Source organism: Rhea americana, unplaced genomic scaffold, assembly GCF_003343005.1.
Source record: "Rhea americana isolate MKP2758 unplaced genomic scaffold, rheAme1 scaffold_129, whole genome shotgun sequence".
Classification (NCBI taxonomy): domain Eukaryota; kingdom Metazoa; phylum Chordata; class Aves; order Rheiformes; family Rheidae; genus Rhea; species Rhea americana.
In genome coordinates, this window is record NW_028185361.1 from 925,609 (window position 1) to 948,988 (window position 23,380).

Consider the following 23,380-nt stretch of genomic DNA (forward strand, 5'->3'; position numbering starts at 1 on the left):
ACTAATTTAGCTTATCATTAAACCTAGTCCTCAAAGCTATCTCGGTGGCTGTTTTATGGAGCGACTGAATCAAAATGTGATAGAACTGACAGTCAATTACGCAGATCTAGTCTTTTCATCCTGCAATATGCAATAGCAGTGGGCTCAGCATCCAATTTATAGTATCTCTTAGTTCAATTAACTTTGCAAGTAGAGTGAATGGGAACACTCATTCATACTGCTAGTTGAGTTTCATTACCAAATGCCAGTCATTAGGTGAGAAGGATGTGAGAAAGTTGAAAAAAGAGGGAAAAATTCCAGCAAGTTCCAACAGAACTGGAATAAAGCATCTCACCAAAACTGGGATCATGACTCTCACACATGAGTACCCTCTTTTTGTTTTTTATCTCTGTCACTTTTACTGCTGAGGGAAATTTGTCAGGAAAACGTTAATGTTGACTTTCTTCTCCTATTGAACATATATCACTCACTTAATGGCAGAAAACCTCCACTCTGTTTAACAGCTTACACAGGATTTCCCGGAGGTAACAGTTATGATCATGGATTTTTACCTTTAAACTTAGATTCAGTATCCATGGGACTTCACATCTAGCTTCACATTCTGCCATACATTTATGGAAACAGTTCCCTGCTTCTTGCTTTAGCTAGAAACAGCAGTAAAAATAATGGATAGTATTTCTAAGTAGATTGAGAAAATGGACTATTATCTATCTATTATCTGCCAAAATCATTCCCATAGCTCTAGCAGATTCTGCTTTTCTGCTCTGTTCAACCTTGTGTTATTAGAAATTGCGGATAATTCTGGAAGATAGGAAAAAAATCATAATTACCATCCTGACAAGCTTAGAAACATTAAAATAATGTTAGTATTTAGTGCAACTTCTGCTAATATGTAAAATACGATTCTGGAACACACAGTGAATTTTTGCAATCAGGATCTTTTAGGTGTGAAAATATATTCAAATATAAAGAAAAGAAATAAATTCACATGAATATCAGGTACCTAAAGAACGCTCAACCATTTAATATTCTGTCTGAGTCACAAGAATCATCATACACACTTATGAAGCACCTTGTCTGAATAAACAACTACAATCAATCACTATCCTGTATGACATACTAGTAGTTTCACTCCAGCTGAGCTATGTAAAGGGAGTCAGCAATAAATAAAAGCCAGATTCTGGGGAACATGCAATGACCATATCCAGTGACCTGTTCTGCCTATATATTTCCAGAGTACCTGTCACCAAGGTATCCAGTAGCTAATAAAACTCTGTTCTTTATAGAACCAAAAGAGTTGCTAGCTTTTTTGGGGGGAGGGAAGTGACCTTTGGTTCTCCTCTCTACAAGTTTTGGTCAGTGATGCAGTGTTATCTGGCAATCTACTATTCATGATGGAGCATCCTAGCAAGTGCCACATCTAATGTCCAGGGGCAGCCTGTGTTTTCCTAGAACAGTATTCGTGGAACCACCCAAAGCAGTCTCCTTTTCTGCTCCAGCCACATGTACCACCAACTTGCTGTGAAGAGCCTTCAGCATTTCCTGGGGTCATTCCATTTTTCCTCTTTCCTATTAGTCTGAAGAAGGATGGCAGTCATTCCCCTTCCTTATCCATGGTTTTCTACTTTGACATTCTCCGGTATTAGGTTTTTTTAAAAAAGCACATGGCTTATCACATGACAGTTCATGATACAGAGGAGATAAATGAGCAATTTCTCTTTTCTGAGCTTTGTATCAATAAATATTGAAACTCAAGGGCAAAACACTTTCTGGGGTTGACTGCAATATCTGAGACAGGGAGTGCTAGTCCCTGCTCAAAGAAGATGCCAGGCTTCATGGCTGATTCAAGCTGACCACTCTTATGTGACTGGCATATATTTATTTTGCTATCACACTTCATCTTCTAGACATAATCAGGACTAGTTGTTCTAAGTACACGTACTATTCAAGRGCCTTTATTCTGAAATATTTGTCACCTAATACACTAGAAAACAGGATTTCATACTAGCATTTTCCATTCTTTTTCACTGCATCTGTAAAAGGCTAGCACAAAGCATGTTCCCAAAACAAACAACACAAGCGCTTTCATAGCTTTGGCAAATAAAAGCTGAAAATAAAACTGGTTTCCTTTATTTAGTTGCATATCTTAATGGTGCTTAGGAACGGGCAATTAGTCTTTGCATTTCTTCAAAGCCAAYGCATTGGGCTCTCCCTTTACATTTAATCTCTTGGAAACCACCACATACAGAACTAAGAGATGTAATACATTATGAACATTTCTCACAAGGAGAGAAGTATTTAGGATTAATTTGTTCCAAAACACTAAATATATTGCCAAATTTTATTTGCCAAAAATACCTAGTATCTTCCTCCATAGTGCTGCACAATTATACATAGCAGATACATGAGATAAACTGTACCAACCAGCAAATTGTCCCAAAGTGCCGGACATTTTTTCCTCCTCTTGCCAGAATTGGAATTCTTGTGCATTTAGGCTTATTTCCAAGCCTTTAAGGTTTGGATGACTTTCTTTCCTCTGCTGCCTCCTGCCTTTCCCACTTTTTTTTTTTTTTAGCATCTTAAAATGCTTGCCCAGCACAAAAATTATCTTTTAAAATTCTTGGTTTTCATTAATCATTGCATTCAGATCAGAAAAGAAAGGAAAAACAATCACATATTTGATATTGTGCTAATTCAGATTCCAATTTTCGCATTTATAAACTACTGCTATTAGCTAGGGGAAGTTGTGTATCTAATAAAGCCCCTACATCCTCTCCTGGARCAGAGAGATTCCATCTCTTACTGGGCCAAAGTTTACATTTTGTTTTGTAAAGCAGGAAGAACTGCTGAGGTTCTAAAGGGACAGTAGAAAGTTACTGCATCAAAGGCACGTACTTCATGAATTATGAGTTTATTTTCTGTTTCTGTAGGGTAGCTTCAGGGTCCCCTTCAGGGACTAAAATCAAGCAGAAGCCAGAGAGTCTACACGGAAGGAATGGCACATGCACACATTCTACAGARCACTATGACTGCTACTATTATGGAGCTCCAAGACTTTTGCGCTTTAGAAATACTGAGGCAGTTTTCAGTGAGGCAACTGAAGTGTAATCAYGAAGTCATCATAATACACTGATGTCCCAGATCTCCTGATATGTCTGGGGCATCACACTTACAAAAAGGAACATTTACAAGATCATTTATTTTTCTTAGTCTAAAATGGTAGCTATGATTCACACTGTGAATGATGACAAGAAGTTCCTGTCTTTGTAATTCGTGATTTCTAGGTCTCTGCAGAACACCTATTTGCTACTGAACTACGACAATTTGGTCCCAAGTTTAGAAGTGAAATTATTCTGATGTTTTCCCCATGGGAATGGAAGAGTACTATCTTCCTCCTGGTTTCAGTAGATGCCTTTACTTACCTTTTCTTTTCCCAGCCTATTGTTGTACACTACTAACCCAGTAATTACTGGCACTAGGAGACTGAATTGTTCATAGATAAAGTTAAAATGCATAATATTCTATTCTGACCTTATGATTCAATAATACATTGAATAGCACAATTCTTATGCTATTTCTTGTTATCACTAAACAGCATCATGAATTAAATGTTAGACATAARAAACAATTTTGGAGTGTACTGTCTTGATTTGTTTTATTAATATTAGTTTTACAAACACATGAAAGAAAAACATATGCAAGATAGAAAAATATATTACATATTTTATACTACAATATCCAAGGTGTCAGAGTTGGAAATAAGGCACAAAATTTGGGTCTACAGTTTTCCTTCATATCCTTTATCAGGAATCTATTAATATTTATAATCTCTATTCTGATTATTGCAGGTACTTTTACTAATGTAAATAGAAATAATGTTTGCTAGAAACATTTTGCAAAGTTAATTTATACATAGCCTAGAGTAGAAATGGGATGAGTAGAGTAGAGTCAAGGGATGTGTCTGCATTTCACTACAATTTAGCAACCAGGTAGGAATAAAATCCACGGAGCCTGATTCTGGGTAACTACACCTTTGCACTGGGGCATGCTACCTCTCACTGTTGGGGAACAATTTATGATATGGAAACTTTCTTACCTGAAATTTAATTTGCAAGATGCCCTCAGCAGAATTGTCATTCTTCTCTATATAGCTCAGGATATTTTGGGTCAATATGATGCTTTTTTGTTCTCAGTCTGACTGAGATTATAGGCCATTAAAACTAATGAAAACTAATGTGGTCTAGTATATGTACATGAAAAGGATTACTGCTGAAAAGATGAAAGCATACAGAGGCTTCCTTTTCCAGCAGCCAACAGCCGCTGCTTAAGTAAATGGTGCAGGAAACTTTTATGTCTCCACAGGTTCTCACTATACTTAAAAGGGGTATTGGCTTATCAAACATGTTAGCTGACTGCCTGAATTATGAAAATAGTCCATTATTTTCTAACACTGAGGCTGAAATTTCAGCATATTTGAGACCTCTACTGTTTGTTTCTTATGGTCTGATATATACTGGTTGGTTGAGCTCTCACATCAGCAAAGTAAAAAGCATTCACCAACTTACTTGCTGCTCAGGCAGCGTCTCAATGAATATGAAGCGCCTCCACCACAAGTGCGTGAACATTCACTCCATGAACCCCAGGCATCCCATAGTGAGTCTCGGTCTTCCTCAGAGCGAGCTGTTCTGGAGCTCTGAGGAGGGGGAGAAAAAAAAAATCAGGAAAAAGACAAAAAAAAACTATCATTGCTAACTTAACTCTTCTTTATAATGGGTATCATCTTGGTCTTTAAAAGCACCAAACAAATCTGTTGTCCACTGATGCTCCTACTGTTTGGCAACAACTGGTTCTTGCAGTTAGAGGTGTTGTAGAAGCTGCTTTCATTCAAACTATTATGCTCTGCCTCAGTTTGAAACTGATGATGATTATTACAGAATAGTACTTTGAACAACAGTGAGACAAGGGTCTTTTCCTGATTATAAAGAAGAAGTTAGTATGGTGATCTTAGAAATTGTGCTTTTATGTTCTGTTGCTGTGCTAGAAATGAAAAAAGGCATATATTAGAAAGTGCTTTCCAAGACGCCCTTGAAGAGAGAAAGGAAAACAATGAATCAACATGGAGCAGAGACAGTGAACACATGACCTTCATGCATTTGCCATGAGGAACTGGAATCACAGAATCACAGAATGGCTCAGGTTGGAAGGGACCTCTGGAGATCAACCAGTCCAACCCCATGCTCAAGAAGGTCACCCACAGCACGTTGGATTGGATCACATCCAGTCAGGTTTTAAATATCTCCAGAGAAGGAGACTCCACAACCTCTCTGGGCAACCTGTTCCAGTGCTCTGTCACTCTCACTGTGAAGAAGCTCTACCTTATATTCAGGTGGAACTTTCTGTGTTTCAGTCTGTGTGGAACCATCACTGTCCAAAGATCTCCTATGAAGCTCTTTGGATAGATTCCCAAATTGCTTTATATATAATAGTTTCTATCATAAAACAGAAAGCACACACTATCTGAAGAACTGGACTCCTTATATGCCAGGCACAGACCCAGACGGTGTTGTTGGTAGGGGGAGCAGTAGGACTCAAACACACTATAGAGAAGCAGCACTGATTGATAGACTCAGAAACACTCAACTCTTCCATGATTAACCCACCAAAGTACAGCAGTATCTACCTCAAGTAGTACAGTCACATCAGTTTGTAGCACTTCATTTTCATTTATGCAACTGCATCTCACAACCATTGGTCAGTAAGGACACAAATGATTCAACCACTTGGATAGATACTGTCCCTCTTGAACAAAGTCATTTTGCTGGAGGAACCTGAATAACCTACAAAAGCATGCATGGAAAATACCTAGTCACGTTTTCATTCAAAATCTATCTCGTGTTGTGGGCCACCAGCTAACGAATATTGCATTTCTAATTGTATTTGGAATAAAAGAGAAGATGAGACAAATATATGTGGATAGCTTTTGCAGTACACTTTGTGCAGAGAAAAATCAGCAGGCATCACTGCTAACTGGTGTTGGAGGAATCAGTATCAGCTGACAACACTGAAGGATTATTCTGGGACACAGCAATAGTTCAACACAGAAATAATTTTATCTTCAGTGGAGGTGAGTAAAACTTTTGTAATGAAATCCAAAACCCAGCAAAATACTCCAATGTTGAATACTGTTATTCACAGGCAAAAAAGGAAGTGGTAATGATGGTTTGGGGATGTGAGCAGTTTCAGTACATATCTGCTTAAGGAAGGTACTAAATTTGTCAAAGAGAACCAAGATCCAAAACCAAACAGTTTGTGTCTATAGCAAGTCTGGCACTTCTACATATAAAATGTGTGTTAATTGCGATTTATCACAGTAAGAGATCTATTCAGTTTATTTTTAGGAACCAAGAATGTATTACATGTTCTAACTACAAATGCTCAGAGAATTTTCTAACATGGAAATCATTAAATCCTAAAAATTTTTGCAAGAAGATTGCTGTTCATCCACTAGTGTCATCTATGATGCTGAATAAATGGCCAGGAACAAGACTGGCTGAAGTGAAGGTCCATCTCTTTAATAAACTGTCTCTACACTCAACTTAAATCAGCTCACAGACCAGCTTACTCAGGTTGACAGAGTAATTATATTGCTATTTTCATTTCAAAAATACTCTCAGATACACTGACACAATCAATTGCTACATGATATTGGATGGTGTTAAACCAGGCTAAATGAGATCAGAAGCATATACCAAACCAGCAAACTTCTAAGGAGAAATTATTTCAAGAACAGAAACTAAGATTTGCAGTCACCTATTTGACCAGTTCCTCTTCCTTCCCTCTATTTTCATTATTTCTTTTATTATAGCACAGTCCAAGCCTCATCTTGAGCAATGAGTCAGTTTGTTTAGATGGAAAGAGGGAAAAGAGAAATTATTTTCCTCTCTGCAGACACACCAAATATGGCTATTTCTTTTGAAAGGAAGAGCCTGGTGAGTGACAAGGGTTGAGTGCAGGGCTAATGCACAAAAACACACCACTACTGTCCACACAACTGCTGCTCCTTGGCATTTCCCAATGGACACCTTCTGCATTCCTCATGCTGCTGCTCATGGATTCTTCAAAGACTGGAGTGTTCCATTTTTAAAGCAGGGGATGCATTTTAAAAGGTAAATACACAAATGCCACATAAATAGAGTTGAGTCTTCTTGTCTTTTTGACACAAACAGGGCCAACCCTTCTGAAACACCTTCAGGATCTGGTCTACAGCACACTGAGGTCAAAGGAAAACTCCCAGTGAATTAATGGGGTCCAGGACTAGAACATTAAATGAAAGGCTGAAAAGGAACCCCTGCACAATTCTCAGATTTTTTTTTTAATTAATCAAATAAATCCTGTGAATGAGAAGGAACTTAAGCCAAGCACCCAGAAGGCAAGCTTTCCTTAGACAGCTCTGCTAAAGCATCTCCACTGACTCTACTACTCTATTTTTGCACTTTTACCACGTGGAGATTGCTAGCCAGGATAAATACTGTGGTGATTCTATGGTACCTCCATTTTTAGTCTGCTTCACAGTGTGCAGTTTGGAAGGGCATTTTAAGCACACTTCATTCTGCAGAAAACCTTTTTGAAGATTACGGCATAGTTTAGATGGGTAACTGAATCAGTTTTAAATTGCTGTAACGTTTAGTATGATGTAATTTTGCTCTGGATCTACTTACAGAAAAAATAGGCTGAATTAATTTAGTCTAGTGAGAGATAACACTGGATTGTATAATGAGTGTATCACAATGACTTGACATTCCCAGATGCTTTCTTATCTATATTGAAATTTAACATGAATTAATTCCAATTAAACACTATAATTGCAAGGGTAAATTTAAAAGTTAAAGTGAGATAAGTGATCAAACTGAGACTGTGGCCAATCCCCACAGCTGCAAAAGATCACACATCCAATAGTTTCACAGATGTATTCCATCCCCTAGATACAATCTTATTAGCATTTACACGTGAGATAGGAGTAGTGACATGCCAATTTACTGAGGTTATTTTAGCTGGCTGCTTTCTGAAAGGTATTTTTATAAAATGAAAATGTATATCTGTGCTCTTAGTTTATAAGGAAACAAATATTTTCAAACTGTAAATGGATGCATGACCTGATCTTTCAGTACTGGTTGAAAGCACAGTCAAAAGTATAATTAAAAAGGTGAAGTCACATGAACCAAGTGCTCTTACCTCATCACAAATTATAACATCAGCACAGCTAGACATTCTAAGGGGTCCAAATTTTCTGAGATAAAGTGTACTCCCACCCAGAGGAGAACCATGTGCCTGTTATTTGCATTCCAAGATTTGTTATAAGACCTATATATTTCCAGAAAGCATGCGATCTCAAGCTAGAACAGGCTCCAAGTTTTCTTTTAACAAGTGGAATAAACATAATTCATTTTAACTCCATTTGTGTTTAATGTTAAAGAAAGTAGAGAGTTTTTCCCTTCTATAAACTATACAGTTAAGACTGAACCTGAAGCTCTAGCAATGCCTGAAAGACAGTTTTAAATCTGAAAAAAAAAAATGCAGGTTTAAAGAATACATGCAGTTAATTCACTGTGTAGCACAAAACCTTCAAAAGTAGCTTATACTACTAATAATTTCTACCCACTTTCACCAAAGGGAACTAAACTGAATAACCTACATAAAAAAATACTTTCATACTGAACAGTGCAGTGCGCTACAGTACAAGAACTGCTAGAGAAGTCTTTAAAGCCCTCCAGTTCCTGCCATAAAAAGCAAAGAGAGAGGAAAAAAAAGACATAAAAAANAAAAAAAAAAAAAAAAAAAAAAAAAAAAAAAAAAAAAAAAAAAAAAAAAAGAAAAAAGGAAAAGAAGAAAGGAGAGGAATACACTCCAAAACAGCAAGGAGTAAAACTGCCACAAGCTGAGGCTTCCTTTAAGTAATACTAACTTCTCTTTTAGAAATAGTCTTTAAAACTCTGCCAGCTGCTCTCCTCCAGATTGGTGTTTCTCTAAACACCAGCATATCCCAAGTGAGCAGGATGAAGAGGCACATCTTGGCTCATTTAACCATGCCACTGATATCAAAAGAACTCCCTCCATTCTGTCCATCCCGAGGTGGACCTCAGTTTGAGCTTCCTAGGAAACACTCAGTGCTTTGTCCACACAAAAAACAGCATGTCCTGACTCCTAGAGCATCAATGGCAGAAATGTCACTTCATGYAAGCAATATGATTATAAATGGCAAACACACACAAGTCTGCTGGCACTAATCAAATTCAACACTATGTTTACACTTCTTTACACACTTAACCTCAGGCTGATCCTGCAACTACCATTCAAAACAGCTACTCCAGAAGAAAGGGGGATGGGTACTTAACATTTCCTAATAATATCATCTTCCTAATGAGAAAGAGAAGCAAACCCCTATGTATTTGGATAGAAAAGGAGGAAGGATCAGGTGTACACAAGACAAAAAGGATTAAATCACTGTCAATGGATACAGTATTCAGTTGAAGATGTTTATAAAGGAGAAACAGGTTTTAAACCATAAGCTGAACAAAAATTATCTGAAAACATAAATAAAAATAATATGAAATTGCTAAAGAAGCCTAGAACAGTGCAGTATACTTTAATCTTTAAAAAATTCCAGTTCCAATGTTTGATAATAATTTCTGAATTTATCAAAGAGTTCTCAGGTATTCATGTTATATTCAGACCGTGAGTTGGTCAGACTATGAATAGATCCTTCCCAGTGTCTCCTTTAACACACAGAACATAGAAACCACTTAAACCATCTGGAATAGTGTGTGAAAAACATGACAAGTGTCAGACACACTTTAATCACAACAGCTGCCTGGCCATACAAGAGCTGCATCTCTGATGAGAGAACCAAGTTTCTTTTAAAAACACGTGTACACATATGCATGTAGGTACATAAAGGGAGAAACAGAAAAAGCAGCAGGACCTCTGTTCATGTCATGTGAGCTATAAAAGAAGTTCTGTCCTGAAAAAAATAAATATCTTGGTAACATACTGAAACTCAATTTAAAGTTTTCTTTCAAACGAGAGTCTCCCTACAACAATTCCTAATCCAACTATTTGTCAGCATTGCACAGAGAACATGTATAAATGCAGATCATGTCATTTAACTTCTCTTCAGTTTCCAAGGGTTCCAGTCTTCCTCCTTCTGTAAAATTGTCGCTAAAATCAYATTCTTCAAGAAACCACTCTGTTCCCTACACTGGCCAGCAACATAGGCAGTGAAGAATGCAATTAACCCATTGTTGGATAAGGCACTGATACAGAGTATAAACCACAGTTATTCTGCAGATGATATTCACTGCTGGTTTTGGTTAAGAAGTTCATCTGGTTCTTATCACATCCCCACTGTTTAAGGGCATGATGTATTGTCAGTGACAATATGCAAGGCTCCTTTGAGGCCACCGCCTAAAACTGTCTTTTGCTACTGTGAAAATGATATTAAGAGTAGAAAAACAGTATTTTTTCTGTGTTATATAGTCTTTCTGCCCTTCCTTTCCAGATATATCCAAGCAAATCCCTATATGAGTTCCTGCCAAGCCATACAGTCTCTCTCCTTTGAGTAATCTTTGATGATGCTTCAATGTTATTTTGTCACTGAGGTTAAATACATGCTTCACACAGCACTGAAATTCTGKCTATAGTGAATCAAGAAGAAACTGCTCTCAGCACTTACGTAGGTATGTAAAGTTAGGAGACAAGACTATTGACTTCATCCCTTTCTAAGAAACATCTATCTCCAAATTTGACACAACATAAGAATTCAATTTATAAGATTTAATTTGCCCAATGTCGTGTATCTTTTTTGCATTCTATCCAAGGTAACACCTGGATTACAGCTCAGATAGGAAATTGCTTTGAAATCTCTGTTTTTTAAAGGAAGGCAAAGCAGAAAAAAAAATCACAGACAGTTAAATTAATATTGGTAATTACTGTCAAACAAAATGTTAACATGCCAGACATTTCTGATTAGCCGTGAAACATTTCTGAGCTATTATCTTGGAAATATCATGAGTAAAATATCTTAACGTGGCCAGTTTCCAATGTACAAAAAAACATATTTAATGTATCAAAGTATAAGGAAGTGCACATTATTTTAAACACTACTGTATGACTGAACACATCAACTCTTCCAGAACAAATGCATCATGCTGAAGAGAGGGTATATTAAGATAAGCATCACCCTTGTGAGAAGTATATTTCCTTTGAAGCACTAGGATTCACCATGGGAGCAATTGCTATCCTACTCCCAGTAGACAYTTGCCCATTTCATACACTTCATACAAGCAGAGCTCTTCTCAAGGGTAGCCTCAGCAAAATATTCAAGGACTGAATGGGAACAAACATTGACTTACACTCTTTTCCCAAGGGAGYTGCCTTGGGATGGATGGATGAACTCTGTTAAGCTGGTGTGGTAGACAGCTTGTGTTCATTGAATCAGAATAGGGCATACCTACCAGAGAATACCTCTCTGGGCAACCTGTGCCAGTGCTCTGTCACTCTCACAGGGAAGAAATTCCCCCTCACATTCAGGCAGAACTGCCTGTGCTTCAATTTCTGCCCATTGCCTCTTGTCCTGTCACATGGGACAACCGAAAAAAGTTTGTCCCCACCCCCTTGACACCCTCCCTTCAGGTACTTGTACACMTTGATCAGATCCCCCCTCAGGCTTCTCTTCCCCAGGCTGAAGAGGCCCAGCTCCCACAGCCGTTCCTCACAGGGCAGGTGCTCCAGCCCTCTGATCATCTTTGTAGCCATATGTGGACTCTGTCCAGTAGCTCCATTTCTCTCTTGTACTGGGGAGCCCAGAACTGGATGCAGTACTCGAGATGAGGCCTCCCCAGGGCTGAGGAGAGGGGCAGGATCACCTCCCTCCACCTGCTGGCAACACTCTTATCCCAGCTATACTCTCTGTAAGGTCRAACAGAGGAGTTCAGCCATCAGACCTGCCAGCAGCCAGCCTCCAGCAGTATCACAAAAACCAGCAGGCATACTTAACAAGGTAATGGGAGTTCTGCTCTCACAACAAGGGTAAGTTAAAAGAACATGAGAGCAAAACCCTTTGTGTCCAGGACCCCAGCAGAGCTGTTTGCTGCCACTGAGAGGCTGAGCAACCACAGGTGCAGCTGCTGTAATAATTAACTGCACACTGTTGCATATGGCCTCATCAAAAGGATTTCTACAAAACAATTCACACCGCCGCTAAAACACTGTCTCCTGTGGCAAACAACATGGAATGAAAAGTAGCTGCAGTGAACATTAATCCCCTTGACACAGAAATGACGATACTTTGTATGCTGGTTCCTCTGCTCCCCAGAGGGYAGCAGCTCCCATCTGCGGTGGGGTTCTGAGCTGACTACAACTAGACCACCCACCTCTGGGCTTCCACAGTCTCAGAAATTAACTGAGGTATTTTCACCTCTTTTTAGATGCAAGACCAGGCAAAAGACCTGCAAAGGGATCATGAGAGTATTTCCTATGGAAAACCCCTGGCAAAAGAAACCCTTGATCTAAGTGACTGTGTGCCCCAAGGAAGGCGCTAGCACTAGAGCACACACACATGTGGTGGGTATGCACTTCAGGTAATTATTTTACATTCATACTTTGTTGTACAGATAATCAATCCAACATTTATTTTCTCATTTTGGCCTCTCAAAAAGGAATAAACAAAGATCTAAATCTCCTTCTGGGTTGTTTTTAATTTACTCTTTCTTGATGATGAGAGGAGAGAAAATCTCACTGAGATCTTCTCGCAGTTTTCCACTACTTATTCTGTTTCTGTGAACAGAGCCAAGGCGAAGAGCAAGAGGTGGACAATCTTTCTTTCCCTTGAAGGAAAACACTTGATAAACATACTGCAAGCTCAGTTCCCAAGGACACAAGTACAAAGTTGCTGTTGGAGTCCTTGTCAACACTGAATTCTGCCTCCTTGGATCTCCACAGTGAAAGTTTTATGGAAAATGTATCTGACCTCCAGAATACTCTATCTTCCCCTTTGAGGGGGAAAAGTATGTCTTCTTTTATTCCTAAACTGCACAGTCATGCAGGGCAGACCCATTACTACAGGAACAAAAAAAAAAAGGGAAATGATGGCACCTTTCTTCTTCAGCACAGAAAGCAAAGGTCCATCCAGGAGGAAGTAATTCTTTGTCCCTTCCTACTCATGTATATGCTGATCTGGTTACTGCATAAGAAATAAGGACAAAATCTCGCACTGAACTCTCTWTGTCCCTAAAATCAGATCTTAGTATTGTATACATTTCCACTCTGACAATCGTTAGCTCCATACATTGAGTGGTCTCTGCAGGAGGAAAGCACTGCCAGTGCTGTTCCCATCATCCCCTGGGATTCTTCCTGCCCTGAAGCAAGTCATATAGCTGTATACATGCAGTTTTTTAAAAACACATACTCATGAGCCATCATAACGAGCATGTAGCCTCTAGTCTGCAACAAAACAGGGAAGAAAAAATAAACAGTCATCTCTGTTCTTTAGAAGAAAAACAGCCATTCCCACGGTTGGACTGGACATCCCAGGAGAAATGTGCCAAACGTGAGCTCATTTCTTCTCCTAAAGGGCAGCAGCCAGCCAGGGGGGTTGCTGGCAGAGGATGGAACTGAYACCATATCATTTCAACACGCTGCATGCTGTGCTCCCTATAACATTTTATAACAGCGCCTTATAAATCTYGGATCAGTCCTATCTCTCACTCCACTTACCCTCATGAAAATACGCACCATGGGAGCAATGTGAATACAAGAGCTCTCTTTCTTGCTCTCTTAGACCAAAGCTAAAACACCCTGTTGTATTTAAATCCTGCCGTGCGGGTGTAAACTGCAGACATGGGTGATYCAACTCAGAGCAGGTCCAAGCTGGCTCAGCCTCAGACTTGTCGCCTAATTGAATCAGAACTGTTTTTAAGGCTAGGACTGGTTTCAGATGCACAATGGGTGAAATCACTTTCCAGAATTCGGAACCCACCCAAACTGCATGAGTTCAAAAGTGCATCTTACGCTCAAGTACTTTGGGTTTGCATTCCACTTAAGAAAGACTATTGAATGAGAAAGAGGGGTCAGGGGTGTGTAGAAAGAGAGAAAAAAGTAAAAATATTTGTGACAAAGCCTATTTCATGCTAAATATTTTTAAAGCAGCAAGAAATGAAAGCTGCATGGTATGGCTAGACTGCACGCATCAGCTTCAAGAAAAATGGCCTCTGTACAGCATGCTCCTGAAGCTCCACAGGTGAACCACTGCCTCCTTGACAGAGGCAGACTAATACATTGAACAAGTGCATGTTACACACTACCCTTTGTCTAAAATAAACTGACTTTGAGCTTCACTGAGCTTATACTATACTCTAACTGTACAGAGGTACAGGCCACTATGTCTAATGGTGATGCCCTTTATGTGCACTAACCTCCACGCAGACTGGATTTCCGAACTCTGATTCTCAAAGTCTGAGATGGAAGACCTTGTGTTGTTAACCTAGATTTTAAGGGGCTCATCAACCCCAGGGTGGCTCTGTCTCCCCTGAAGTTAGTCATAACATTAAGACAAGTTGCAATGGGTTACAGTAGAAAGATACCACACTCTGGTCAGGAGGCATTTCAGAGAAAGAAAGAGAGCTCTCCGAAGATTTGTATAATTTCAGATAAGCATCCACAATTTTGATGTTTATCCAAAATAAATGAAGCCTCCCATTCTTCTGAGGGTTTGCCATCTCCCTCGGTTACCTCATGGAGTTGAATATGTATTTATTTTAACAACAAGGGGCCACACAGAGGGTTGAAAACTTTAGCTCTGGTACAGGCAGGAAAACTGAAAGAGTAGTGTTTATGCAAAAAAAGAGCAAGCGAGATGAGAAAGAAAATGAGAAAGAGCATGAGAGCAAGAAAGGAAGGAATGAAGGAAAAAGAAGGGAAAGTAAGAAGGAAAAGGGGGTGAGGAAGGAAGGAAGGAAATAAGCAAGCAAGCAAAGAAAGAAGGATCCACAAGGAAAGCTAGAGGTTCAATGCCATAACAACTGAAAATGAAGGCAGAAACAAACAAACAAAAAAAAAATGCTAACAGAATCATTAGGCATTACTGTAAATCTCAAAGTTTATCTAGTACATTTGTTCTACCTTCATCACTAAGCACTGATCTCAAATCAATGTATGTTTCTTTAAAAAGAAAACACACCTTATTGTTAGGAATTTTTAGGCATCAAAGTGGAGGCGATTTTTCAGGAGTATCAGGACTTCTTTTAATTTCTTTAAATTGAATTATAAAGATATAAGGACTTAAAAACTGCCATCATATAAGATGCTGCTGCTCTCATGATGACATCTCATATCCCACATGATGAAAAATTTATGTTTTCACTGTTCTGTCCAAAYAAAATTATAGACCTACCCACTATAGAACTAGCATGCTGTACAGGAGAAGTTGTTTCTCACCATTCCACTCCATGCCAGTTAACATCTCTGGTAAGAAGTGAAAAGCCACTCCTACTTAGTAGTGCTCACCATCACCTATGGRTGGCTGAAGCCCTCAAAGACTGACAAGACTGCTGCAGTTTGGATTAGCAAAGCAAAATCCCAGGCAGTGGCAGTCTTTGCTTTTAGTTTCAGAGCTTTCTATTCAATTACATCACACCTCTCCTTTCTTCTAATTCAGATCTTTTGTCTTTAAAATGTAGCCCTGGCTAGGCATTTAAGGAAAACATTGCTGATATCACAGTAACTTGAAAATCTCCCACTCTCTTTATTTAAAAGTTACAGGAGCTACGAAAATGTCACATCCAAAACATTTAAAATCATAATCCATCCACATGCCAAAATGAAAACAAACAAACAAACAAATCACAGTAACTTGAAAATCTCCCACTCTCTTTATTTAAAAGTTACAGGAGCTACGAAAATGTCACATCCAAAACATTTAAAATCATAATCCATCCACATGCCAAAATGAAAACAAACAAACAAACAAACAAACAAAAAAACAAAAAAAACAAAGCAGTGGGCTTGCTAAGTTCAGTTGCATTAGTCCTCAACAGCAGATGCATTTAAAAGCCCAGGATGAAAGAAAGAAATTTAAATAAGTTAGTGAGTAAATAAATAAATAATACACCAATCTGACGCCTGCACCAGAATGGTAGGAGATGTTATTGCTTCCTTTACTCCTTTTCACTTCAGRGTATGTTGATACAGCACAGAATTTGAACAATATACTAGCCAACTTCAAGCAGGGACAAAGATTATATCTGACAAAGCAAGAAGGGGAAATCTGACACCTCTGCAATACATTCATATGGAAACAAAATGACTTATATTTATTTTATAGGACAGTTTGAATTTATTATATGTTGCATATAATTTCCTGTCTCGTTTCTTGAGCACTCTTGGAATTTATTTCAGGATGTCTTACTTTATCACAACTCCCACTTCCCTCCACCCTGACACCCTCTGTTGAACTTGCTCTAAAAAAAGTCCCTGAAAGGCAGAAATTCCAGGGGAACCCCTATATYGTTGAAGTTTTGGAAGAAATTCCATAAAAGCAAGAAAAGAAACGAAAATGGAAGCAGTGTGAAAATTAATGTGCTGTAGAATCAGTGAACATACCACTTATTCTTCTATACAAACAGAAAAGGAACGCTCTTACGAGATGTATCCAAATAATTCACAGGTGGCAAAACTATTAAGATTTCTGCACACGCCTGCCTTGGAAGATGAATAAATCTCACAAGCCACATGCCCTGGTTTCCCTCCCCCAGTCACTTKTCTATATTGCCTTCACCACAACTTTGGCTATTTTTTCAAGTAGTTTGGAGAAAGTGGGTTCAGGCAGGAAAAAAAGAAATTGTTCATATCTGAAATGAAATTCAAATCAAGGTACTTGAAGGGGGAAAAAAGGAAGAAATGCATGCTGGGGGACACCAGTCTCTGATATAGTGACACCTTACTGTTAGTAAAGCAGAGAGAAGGTCCTGGACTGCAGTAGTTTTCAATGTGCACACTCAGATTCAGGCTAAAACAAACCCACAATACCTAGTAAAGTTGTTCTGTAAAAAATTAAATACATTGGCCACTCAGAACTTCACAAAAGAATATTTATGACCAACATTTCTTTGAGGGTATTTTTTATTACTAATATGCATGGCTTTTAAATACCGTGTATAAAAACTCACAAGAAAAACAGAAACTAAATAAAATGCTCTAGTACGAAGTCTAAGCAGGTGGAATTTGGTGTAGCAGTTCAGTATTGCAGTTTACAGAGGCAAATCAATTTATATAGCTGAGAATCTTGCTCTCAATTTTCAGATAATACTGTGTTTATAAACCTTTATATTCTTTTTAAAAATTAGTATTCTGAGAATAGTATTTACCACTTCCAGAAAGATGAGTGAAAAGTTAAATGCTGATGGCCCTATCCATTATAGGACAGGCTGAAGGGAGAGTCTTCAATAGAGACAGATAAAATACTGCCAACCATTATCTTTCAGTTATTGGGGGAGTGGGGGTGTCAAGGGGATGGGGCCAAACTCTTCTCAGTGGTGCCAAGCAACAGGACAAGAGGCAATGGATACAAACTGAAACACAGGAAGTTCCACCTGAATATAAGGAAGGGCTTCTTCACTGTGAGAGTGACAGAGCACTGGAACAGGTTGCCCAGAGAGGTTCTGGAGTCTCTGGAGATATTCAAAACCYGCCAGGATGCAACCCTGTCTAATGTGTTATGGGTGACCCTGCTTGAGCAGAAGGGGTTGGACTGGACGATCTGCAGAGGTCCCTTCCAACCTAAACCATTCCGTGATTCTGTGATCTTTCTTGAAAGATAAGCAAAATGTTTGAGAATGGCATCTTTAAAATCATGATACCAATCTTTAAATCTGTCTAGCATCTACAGTTGCAAATACATTATCCTCTCTCTCTTTCCTTTCTGCATAAGGGAAATGTTTTGCTGATAAAGAAACAGGTCTCATTCTATACAGCAAGTCTCATCATGCATAGTAACAAACCTTGGGCTGTGATGAAATCTAAGCATTTCTTGAGAAGGACATCTCAAATGGCCAGATTACACCAAGTATTGACTACTATTTGTCTGTGTCTAACTTTATACATGGTTAAAGTCCTAGGAGGACTCCTCTTCATTCACAATGCACTTCACAATGTTTACTTCTTGTTTACCTTCCCCATTTCGCCTGAACGTATACTTAAGGGCTAGGAGATGTTTTAAGGCCTTCAACAGCCAAAGCTGGTCAGGCATCTGCTAGACAAGTCTACTGCCCARCCACTGATAAAAAAGATGCCAAGCACAGAAGGCAAACCTTTCTGTATATCAGCTAAAGAGAAGTTGTGCTTCAAACCAGAGTATTATGATACACATGYCTGACTTCAACACTTCCTACCACTGTATGGTTTCTGTTCACCACATCTATAACTTTCTGATTCTTGTGGGTAGGAAAAAGGAACCTTTTTTCCCTTCTCTTCTGGCTCCCAGTCCTGATACCATAGCTTCTGCTAGATGATAGGTTTTCATTTTTCTACCACTACCTTCAGCCTTCTGATTGTTATTTATGGGGGTTATCTTATTCTGCTTTCCTTCTTCATCCATAAAACCCCTGGCTCTGCAACAACAGATCAGAATTTCCATGTTTTCATCTGTTTATTTCCTGCCCATAGAAGTCTGATTTTTCTAATGAGCTTAAGAAATGATAAACAATAGTAGTAACAACAGTGGTAACAGAGCTGCAGTTTCAGGAGGACAACATTATCCTAAACCATGAAGTTATATTTGGATGGCCAGCAACCTAGGATAGAGTTTTTATTTTTTTCAAAGAAAATTCARATTAAATAGAAATTGATAGACCTCTCCTAAAAAGCTTTTGCCCTGGTGTGTGGACTATTCAGACATCACATTAACTGCTTAGGCTACTGAATTGTTCATAGACAAGTTTTTTCACCAGATGAATCCGTAACTTCAGGTGACTATGTTCTAATCTTCAGACTCTCTGAAGTGTTTACACTCACAGTTGCTTTTATTTTGCCTTGCTAGACCTATGAACTTAACAAAAGTAATTAAAAGTAATTAAAACAAAGTGTGTTCATCTTTAGGGTCACTCATGAATCAGACCGATAGCTCAACAGCCTTTATGAAGTACCAACTGCACCTTCACTTAAATCCTCAAGAAAAAAATTCCATCACACCACCTTATTTCATCCTATACCAGCTGTCTGACCCAAATTCCCCAAATCCTTTGGATCTGCTAAAGGAAGGATAAATAAATGATTTATTAAACAAAACCTAAAGGAAGAGGTACTAAACTAACTCCAGACACAGAATTCTACAGCAATCTATGGAGAAAGTGATGAGTATCCTTACTAGCATCCAGACATTCAAGAAGTTAGAGACATGAGACATTCAGAGTATGGCAGCACTGGCCAGAAACCACAACCRTGAGTTTTTTGGTCATTCACATGAATAAATCCTAGCTTTGTATAGYTGAATATCCATTTCAGCACATCCCTACCCAATTGGCATGATGAAGTGCCAGTCTACACATAGACATGACTATTCATGAAAATATATGTGTGCAATTTGGATTTTGCACTGGAAAATCCTTCTCTGTGCAGCTATAAATGCAGAAACAGATGAGCAGACWTTCAACAGTAGATAGACTTACCTGCACATGAAGACGAAAAACCATCAAGCTTTGTACATTCAAACGTAAACAAGAAATATAATATTTGTTCCACAGGTAAATTGTGCCTGTGGTCATCCAAGACAGAGCCAGTTAGATAATGGGGAAATTTAATGCCAAAGAGCCTGGAAGAAATGGACTATTGTGTTTGACTATTTTCCATGCACAAATTACGACAGTAAAAAAAAAAAAAATCTGCAGAAAAACACATGTATTTTATTACAATTTCTAATGTTACTTCTCTAAGTAACAGAAACATGCAAGAGAGCTAAAAACCACTGAAAAGATGCAAACAGCAAACAAATGTGATTAAACGTCTTTCTGACATGAAGTGATTTAACTTCAAGGTTGGATGAAACCATATGTCAATGGCTGATTATGCTTTTGGCTGCATGCCCTTTGAGCTAGACAACTATTTGTTTGTGATTGGTTTTTATTTTTAAACCAATAGAAAGGGAAATCTTTGGAACAGAATTCCTGCACTCTTTTGTTTCTTTTAAAGTGACCTGTTAATACTTCCTTAGCATGTGAATGGTCACAGAGCAATAAGCAAAATTATCCAAGTACTTGGTCTTAGACTGGAAAGTGATAAACTATCTTCTGAAGTTACTTTCAGTCTTTACTTACTTTCTGAAGACAGGCAATAAGTGTTATAGCTTATTGTCTCAGAAGTGGGATGGCTGAGTATGCAGCAAGTTCTAGGGCAGTTAACAAGAAAAGACCTTACCAAGTAACCTCTCCACCACTATCCCAAGGAAAACTACGATTTCTTCCAAATGAAGGCTGAGAACTCTGGCAGAGTGCTACAGTCACCACTACACCCTTCTAGAGTCTACCTTGAAATACACTCTACTTAATGGCAAATGGAGGGAACAGAAGAGAGAGATTATTGCTGATGCCCGCTCTGGACTCATTCATCCCTTAGGCACAACTGGCACAAGAGCTGGAGTTGTCTCTGGACTATGCAGTCTTCTTGTGCAATGATGCAGAGCAAAGCACTAAGATGCTACTTTGGTCTATAGTGTCTTACTGCAAATACAGCAGGAGGTGATAAATGATTGCGAGACTAATCCCATGAGCATTTGCTGCTTAGCCTTAGCGCTTACAGCTGTGAACACTGCTACCGCCACACTACAAAGCTACAGGTCTAGGGTCTGCTCATGTTGCTAAGTGTTAGCAAGACAGTGGTTTTAGAGACATACAAGATTAAAAAACACATAAATCCAAATGTACATTTTCATAGGTCTTATTTCACCTACCTGACTAGAAGCTAATTCTAAGAGGCTAATAGCCAGTTGTCACAGGCCAAATCCAATGCTCTTTTGAGTCAATGAAAATCTCAAAAACTTCAGTGAGTTTTGTACCATGCCCTACATGAACTCACTCTGCAATAAACTGCTGTAGTAACGTATGTACGGAGATATTCCTATCTCCATCCAAGTTAGAAGTCAAATTCTTACATGTTTATCTAATCTCCTGCTGAAAGCAAGTAAGCCATTTTCCTGAGTAAGGAGGGAGTAAAAGAATGGCCCAGTTCAAAAAATAAAGTTAAGCTTGCTTCACATCACTATTCTTAAGGCACAAAGATATTTAGGAGGTGGTGACAGGGAAATATTTTGGAATAGAGGAAGTCACGCAAATACAAACTAGTATAGTATGGAATATAATGCATAATACTTGACAGAAGAACACAYTATTTATTTGCATGAATTAGGGGCTGAGATCTTAATTCACAAGCAGCACAGAGAAACATAAATGTTATGAGTTGAACATAGGGACAAATCCTACTGTCTTTACACTGTCTCGTTCAGTCATATACCCTGTTGATCTTCCTCAAATTAGTACTGCAGAATTGGCTTACAATATATTACAGTCATCAGGTAATAAATTTCTCATTTGCATATGTGAAAGATAATCTAAGCTTATCTTTACAACATTCTACATGAACTCTGTATTTTATATTGAATATAGACCTTTAAATAAACTAGACTTCTAATTTTMATTCCAGATGACATTCTTATTTCCAGTAATCTATTAATATTTATTGATTATACATCTAAATTCTTTTACAAAAATTCATACAGTAATTTTTAATAAGTAAATATTTTGAATAGGTTATCCTACTGGCTTAGGGTTATCCTACTAGTTTAGTCCTCAAAACAATACTAAATAACGTGTTAAGATTAGTTTGCAAAGACTAACATAGATTGTTTCATATATGTATAAACGTATATGTAAGCTGCTATAAAGTTGATATATTTCTTTACATTTCTTATCTATTTGAACATATACATTCTGCCAAATCTTCAGAAAAGCTTAATTTTTATGTATGCCAAGAGCACTGTGTTATTAAAAGTGTGTGTATTAATATTCTTCCTGCAGATTTTCTAACAGTAAACTGGCAGCTCATACCTAGAAATCTGGCAGCTCATACCTATGAAATTAAGTATTCACTCTCAATTAAGCAGCACAACTATAGTGTTCAGCAGCAGAGCATCTTATCAGTTAACTGAGGGAGGTATGCAGGAAAATCATATATTAACAATCAGTTTTATAGCCCTGAAGTATAGYAGATATCACATAACAAATCCTCCAAAAGTTAGCATAAACTTGTCTCTCTAATCAGTTGCAGCAACAATGAKAACTAATTTAAACCGGTTGCAAAAAATTAGCTTAGTACATGCTGTACCTGGTTTCTCTGCATATGCACAGGAAAAAATATTTTTTCTTTTCTTTTTTAAGAAGGAAGAAAGTTCCAGGAACATTACAGCATGATATAGTTTGATTTAAAGGGGGAAGAAACATCTCTTATCCAAATTCCAAGCATTCAAATCACCATTCACAGGTCATTGCACACTAACCTTATAACAGTGATGTCAACATCAACCTTTTGGTTCTGTCTGCAGCAACCTACAACAGCAAGGCTTGAAGCCTGCAATTCTTTAAAGAGGATAAGATTTACATAATTTGTTCAAAACATTTTCTATCTGTAGACTTAGAGATTAAAAACATACCAACTTGTGCACACAAGCCTGCATACATATACATATACATACATACATACATACATATACACACACACATACACACACACATGTACATATACACACAGACACAATAACAGCTGCAAGGGACATGTATTTTCATGAAAGAAATGCCATTTACCAGGACAAGGGAAGCCAGAAGCAGGGTGCCAGCTGTTGCCCAACGGCAGCCTTCCATGGTTTTGTCCGTGCTAGAAGTGGAGCTGGACACTGAGCAAGCTGCAAAGTGCTCCTCTGCCTGCTGTCACATCCAGCGCTGGTGCGAGCCCTTCAGCCCCGCTTCTCCGCCTCCATCAGCCCTGCTCACATTTCCTGACCCAGGGGTRGGTGGTTGGGTTGCGGCGAGCTGTGTGGAAGTGTTCCCTGAGCTGTGAGCAGCCAATCCCTCTCTTGCTAATCAGACCCGCAGCAAAACAAAGCCAACGGTATAGAGAGAATTTAACAGTGAAAGACGGAGGGGAAGGAAAATAGAGAGAGAGGAGGAGGAGGAAAAGAAGGAGGAGGAGAGAGGCAGACCAGCACACCCTTCAGCAAACTATGCTCCAGGAGCTCTATTCCACCACTTGACGTGAGCTATTTATGCTTATTGCTAGTTCAGTAGTT

At 38.5% G+C, this 23,380-nt stretch overlaps 1 protein-coding gene across 2 annotated transcripts in view; it reads right to left on the minus strand.

Moving 5' to 3' along the window:
• The window catches only part of ADAMTSL1 (ADAMTS like 1), a 207,596-nt gene extending 184,460 nt beyond the window's left edge, over positions 1-23,136 (minus strand). The window contains exons 1-2 of one of the 2 annotated variants that reach the window (XM_085326227.1): positions 22,899-23,136; positions 4,566-4,693 (exon numbers count right to left, since the gene is read on the minus strand). In XM_085326227.1, coding sequence (XP_085182353.1) covers positions 4,566-4,693; positions 22,899-22,955 — 185 coding nt within the window. In that variant the 5' untranslated portion in view covers positions 22,956-23,136. Of the gene's footprint in view, positions 1-4,565; positions 4,694-22,898 lie in introns of those variants that run through there. The other variant, XM_085326228.1, reaches the window with a different exon arrangement.
• Between the last annotated feature and the right edge of the window lie 244 nt (positions 23,137-23,380).